The sequence below is a fragment of the Pyrus communis genome, chromosome 6, assembly GCF_041283825.1.
Source record: "Pyrus communis isolate YQ-2024b chromosome 6, ASM4128382v1, whole genome shotgun sequence".
Lineage (NCBI taxonomy): Eukaryota > Viridiplantae > Streptophyta > Magnoliopsida > Rosales > Rosaceae > Pyrus > Pyrus communis.
Genome location: NC_142570.1, coordinates 7,903,586 through 7,909,147, shown reverse-complemented (window position 1 = coordinate 7,909,147; position 5,562 = coordinate 7,903,586). Strand labels below are relative to the sequence as shown.

The 5,562-nt window shown below is 37.7% G+C and overlaps 1 protein-coding gene across 1 annotated transcript; it reads left to right on the top strand.

The window, feature by feature from the left end:
* Nucleotides 1-453: 453 nt before the first annotated feature.
* LOC137711441 (transcription factor bHLH157) lies at nucleotides 454-4,974 on the top strand. Its single transcript, XM_068450685.2, has 10 exons — nucleotides 454-932; nucleotides 1,276-1,365; nucleotides 1,527-1,635; nucleotides 1,745-1,786; nucleotides 1,964-2,023; nucleotides 2,173-3,588; nucleotides 3,697-3,798; nucleotides 3,898-4,044; nucleotides 4,133-4,258; nucleotides 4,387-4,974. The coding sequence occupies exons 1-10, from the start codon at nucleotides 832-834 to the stop codon at nucleotides 4,564-4,566; spliced, it is 2,373 nt and encodes a 790-aa protein (XP_068306786.2). The 5' UTR covers nucleotides 454-831; the 3' UTR covers nucleotides 4,567-4,974.
* Nucleotides 4,975-5,562: the final 588 nt, after the last annotated feature.

Below are 5,562 nucleotides of genomic sequence, written 5' to 3'. Positions count from 1 at the left end.
GTGTATCAGATTTCATTTTCGTCTTTTTCTTTTTCATTTTCATTGTTTTTTATTAAATTATTTTATGTGACCGTCATATTGCTACATAAATTGATTACAAATGTAATTTTCCTTTTGTACAAATCTCTAATAAATCTTGTCCGTAATCTTCATGTGATGACCAGAAGATGTGTAGGAGAAGAAAAAAATTGTATGTTATTATCATTTTCTTAAATTTATAAATCCAATTATGTTAAAACACGTGTATTAATTTATTTAATATTATATTGCATTAAACAAAATTATATCAATTTTATCTTTTATCTATCTTAGAACATGAAAATTAATAACACCGTGTGGTGTGATGACCGAAGCTAAACTCATAAAGACAATAATCCATAACATTTATGGAGACTAGAGAGAGCTGAATAAAAAAAAAGAGAAAAAGGAAAGCAAACCTTAACAATCAGCCCCATCACATTCTCCTCATCTATATAAATATAAAACCTTTCCCTTTAATCTTAAACTCTCACACTCTAAGCCGACCACTTCCACCTTCCAAAAATTTCTGGCAACACAACACAAACACTCTTTGTTTCATAAAGACACCAACTTTGTTGTGCCCTTCGGCTTGTTTTCTTGCAGCAACACCAGAAAGCAACAAGCTTTGGTTTTTCTGCTTCATTAATTTATTGAAGTATCAACAAAAATTCCAGAAAAAAAGAGTTGGGTTTCTGGGTTTTTGAGCAACTGAGACTGAGTGACCGAGTTGAGCTGCCTGGTTGACTTGGACATGGACTTGGGGTTCTGAAGATTTGGGATTTTTGAGGTTGGTTTGATTTGGGTAGTGAAATGGGTGAAAGTTCAGTGGTGAGAGAGAGGCTGAGGAGTCTGTGTGTTGGCAATGGGTGGTCTTATGGGGTTTTCTGGCGCTTTGATCACATAAATTCCATGTAAGTTTCCATTTTTTCTGCCTCTTTTCTTTCCTTTTGGGGAAGAAAATAACACACTTCCATTTTTCTTTCATGTTTTTGTTTGTTTCTTTTCGTTCCTGGTTCTGTTTTTAATTTTTTTAATTTTTTTTAATTTTTTTTTTTTTATCATTTGGTTTTTCCAACTTCATATCCTTATATTTATTTCAAAGATTTGGTTATTTATTGTGTGCATGCTAGCTATTTTACACTTAACTTTATGAGATCAAAGCTTGTATTGAAGTTCACATTTATTATTTGGGATTTTTAATAAATTTTAATTGGATTCAAATCTGACGTTAGTTCTGGATTTGAAATGCTTTAGGTTGTTGACAATGGGAGATGCCTACTATGAAGACCATGTGGGAGCAGTGATTGAAAATATGCTTTCCCAGGTCCACATACTTGGTGAAGGGTAAGCCTATTATTTCAGTAACTCCGTTTCTGTTCACACACATTTTCCGAATTCGAATCCGAAAAACATTTGTACAAAACATCCCACAAGATTACTTTTGTTGTTTTCAAACAAGCATTGCAAAGTTATCACATGGCTGATCCTGTTGTTGACTGTAATAGTGTTATTGGGCAAACCGCTTTCGCCGGAAAGCATCAATGGATGCATTCAGATGTTCATGGTGGAGGATGGAATCCATGCACTTCTCTTGAAAGTCAAGATATGTTTCAGGTTGGTAGGCCATCAAACTTCTTGTTGAATTGTTCAAATTAACTTAAAAATTATGTGAAATGGGAGGTACTTGTTTTTACTAATGTCGAAATTTTCTGATATTCTGCAGGATTGTTCTGAGTTCGGTAGCCAATTTTCCTCCGGTATAAAGGTATGATTATTTCCTTGCGATCCTCTATGATTTCGTGAAAGGAACCGTTAATTGTTGAGATTTTTGATAAATCTTATGAACTCTGTACCTTTCACCGCCAATTGTAGTCATATTTGTTGTAAACTTTTCTTCATTCATCCATAGTCATATTTATTGACACTGAAATTTAACTTGCAGACAATTGCAACAATCTCCGTTGAACCACAAGGAGTAATTCAGTTAGGATCCACCGAAAAGGTAATTCAACGGAAGCATCCAAATGATTTCCACATTCTTATGTTCGAATGAGACCATGTTCTCCAAAATCTAGTTCACTTGATTTGTTGTTTATATAGTATGGAATGGTTGAACAGTTTTTTTGACTATTCTGCAATTACTTTTTTCAGATTATGGAGAGGCTGGAAGTTGTGGATGAAACAAAAAAGTTGTTCCAGGAGATGGACAATCGTGACGGGCTTATTCCTTTGGAAAATGCACCTTCATCGATGAACAATGAAACTAGTGATCTAAATGAGTTGTTTGCTTCATTGATTTCACCTGAGAATTCCAACAATGGAGATGTTGCCTTGAATCCCGATGATAAATGTAATGACCACCGAGGAAATATTATTTCTGCAGTGGGTTTTCAATCTACATCATCTGATGATATTGGCGCAACTGATACAACCCCCTGGTTTAGTACTTGGAGTACTGAATCTTCAATTTTGACTTCATTCGAACCGCAGTTGGCATCTGAAATTATTCTTCATGATTCGTTCGAGTCTTGCAGAGATACAGCGCAGAATATTCAGGTGGACTCGGCATTCACTTCATTAGCTCACTTCGAGAAACCTATTCAAGGAAGTTGTGGATATCAGATGAACGACCAACAATCTCTGCATGGATTCCCGGTGGAGTTTAACCCAGCTGATTTGAGTACAGATTTCTCTAAACTATACCAGTTGGATGATCTTTCCCAGTGGTTTGCTACTTCACCGGAACAGAACTTCAATGCAATGGCAACAGCACTGAACGGTGACTTCTCACAAGTAAAAGAAAGTACTTCAGTGTTGTCTAGTCTGATTGAAGGTGATAACTTTATTGATGTTCCAATTCAACATCCAGCTAACTCCATTCAAAGTTCCATTACAAATCCATTTAGCGTTGATGGACATGAGAAATCTGTGATCATTCAGAGTGTCGAAAATGGTTCGTTTGATGGTTTGGGAGCGGATTTTGCATGTGGTCAAGTCGGGAAGTGTTGGGAAGATACTATGATGCCTACTGTCAATGGTGGCTACTTGGCTACTGGTACTGCTTTCTCAGAGTCAGAAATAACTGGCTCTATGCCTGGTCCTCGTAAAGGGTTGTTCTCAGAGTTAGGACTCGAAGAGATTTTAAATGGTAAAAGTACTACTTCCAGCTCCTTAAAATGCACTTTAGAGGTCCAGTCATCCACCACAAGAAAAAGGAAGTCAGAATGTTTATCTGTGAATAGCAATCAGGTTCAATTGCCAAGGCTTGCTGGCTTGGATAGGAGCACGCATTTGGCGAATTCTTTCTACAACCCGGACAATACAAACAGACTTGCTCCAAAGAAAGACTGTTTCCCAAAATCACAGGTAGGCTTATGGATTGACGATAGCTATAGCATCAATGCTAAAAGTGCGGTTCCAGATAAACAACAGAAAGCTGAGGAACACACAAAGAACACCAGGAAAAGGGCAAGGCCTGGGGAGAGTACTCGACCTAGACCCAAGGATCGCCAGCAGATTCAAGACCGTATCAAAGAGTTGAGAGGGATCATCCCTACTGGTGGCAAGGTAATTGCATTTTTGTTTTTGCTTTCAGTGGAAACTAACGAGATGTCAGATTAGACAATGTGTTTCTAGTAAGGTTTTTGACATGTATATATTTGGTTCATGTAACAGTGTAGCATCGATTCTTTGTTGGACCGGACAATCAAATACATGGTCTTCTTGCAAAATGTGATGAAATACGCGGATAAGCTTAAACAGACTCATGAGCCAAAGGTCAGTTGGTTTGGTTATTTCTGTTATATATATGCAGGACAAGCCCAAAATGTTTTATATTTATGAACTAATGTGACAATATTTTGCATGGCTTTACAGCTGATTGGCAAGGAGAATGGAGTGGTTCTAAAAGACAACAGCACCAAATGTGGTGGTAATACATGGGCATTAGCAGTTGAGGGTCAAACGGTGGTTTGCCCTATAATAGTCGAGGACCTTGATCAGCCAGGCCAAATGCTTATCGAGGTAAGCGACAGGCATACGAAAAAGAAAGAGTTCCTTCCAAGTCTTATGTCAACCTTCTCCTGACTTCAATATCTACTTTCTGTTGCAGATGCTTTGTGAGGAACAAGGTTTCTTTCTTGAGATAGCAGACATAATCCGCGGCTTTGGGTTAAATATCTTGAAGGGGGTGATGGAAAGTCGTGAAGATAAGATATGGGCAAGATTTATCGTTGAGGTAAACCTAAAATGAAAGATTTACATAAGGATCTTAGATAATTTCTCCCGTAAAAAAATGAAAAAGTAATGGGGAAATTCGTTATATTTACTTTCTTATGAAGATTTTAATCCGAAACTTTGTAACAGGCAACTAGGCATGTAACAAGGCTAGATGTGTTCTGGTCCCTTGTCCGGCTTCTACAACAAACAACTACGGGTGTGGTCGATCCAACTAATCGGCTAAGTAATGTAGTAGATAGTGGGGTTCCTCCTCTATTGGATAGTTGTCAGCAACAAAGCTTGCCGCCTCCGGTCAGTTTGATGTGAGACACATTAGCTTATTGACTGCCGGATGAGGGGTTTCAGAAATACCTTGAGCATTGATCTGTGAGGACCTGCTGTGATAGGTGTTTCTGGCAACTGAGGAAACCACACACAATGAGAGAAACAGAGACCGGTGATCGAGCCTCGGAAGTAGGTGTGAAGTGTGTATATTGTTAGTAAAGACTAGGAATGTTCCTGCAAAAAATTGCAGTTCTGCTGTTTTTACTGCTTTAATTAGTTCCCATGGTAGATTTATCCCGTCTTTGGATTTGGGATTTTCTTTTACATGTTTATATCTTCAACCTGATGAGAATTTAAACCAGTTAGTAATAGGGCTAACCACTGAATTGTTTTTGGCTTCTGTTGGGGCTTTTTATTTTTTGGTGAAAGTAGTCACGGAATGTTGTCATCTCTCTCTCTCTCTCTCCATCAAAGGGACTTGCCTACGTCTCCGGAACGCCAATATGGCATCCGTGATGAACAACATGATACCACGTGTTTAACTTTACTAATGACGCGTAATTAGTTTGAGACACCATTATCTTAACATTTCTGTTGCCTACATCTCCGGAACACCACTATGGCATCCCAAGAACAACATGACGCCACATGTTTAACTTTACTCATGACGTATAATTTGTTTGAAACATTGTCATCTTAGCATTTTTATTTCATGTAAGTCGTCCAAATGGAGGAATAAACCTAAAGCATACAAAACAAAGAGTGATGGACCACCAGAGAACAGATACTAAATCACAGGAAAAACATAAGCACCTACAAACTCAAGACACAAAACTAAACACATGACTAAACTAGCTAGGAACGCAAATTCAGAAGAAGAAAAATATGGAAAACTTTGGATCAGAGACATACATCGGAAAAGGCCAAGAACTTCAAGAGTTTCATCATGTTTCGTTTTCTTTCTACAATGACAACAAAATTACACGACAATCTTTAGATTTGTTATATGCGTTGCATATTGAAGGGAAAATTTCTCTT

Bases quoted from the DNA above. Each gene is read 5' to 3' on its own strand.
- LOC137711441 (XM_068450685.2), top strand. From the start codon at position 832: ATGGGTGAAAGTTCAGTGGTGAGAGAGAGGCTGAGGAGTCTGTGTGTT. The intron at 2,024-2,172 runs GTAATTCAACGG...TACTTTTTTCAG, and splicing joins AGTTAGGATCCACCGAAAAG to ATTATGGAGAGGCTGGAAGT. The intron at 4,259-4,386 runs GTAAACCTAAAA...ACTTTGTAACAG, and splicing joins GGGCAAGATTTATCGTTGAG to GCAACTAGGCATGTAACAAG.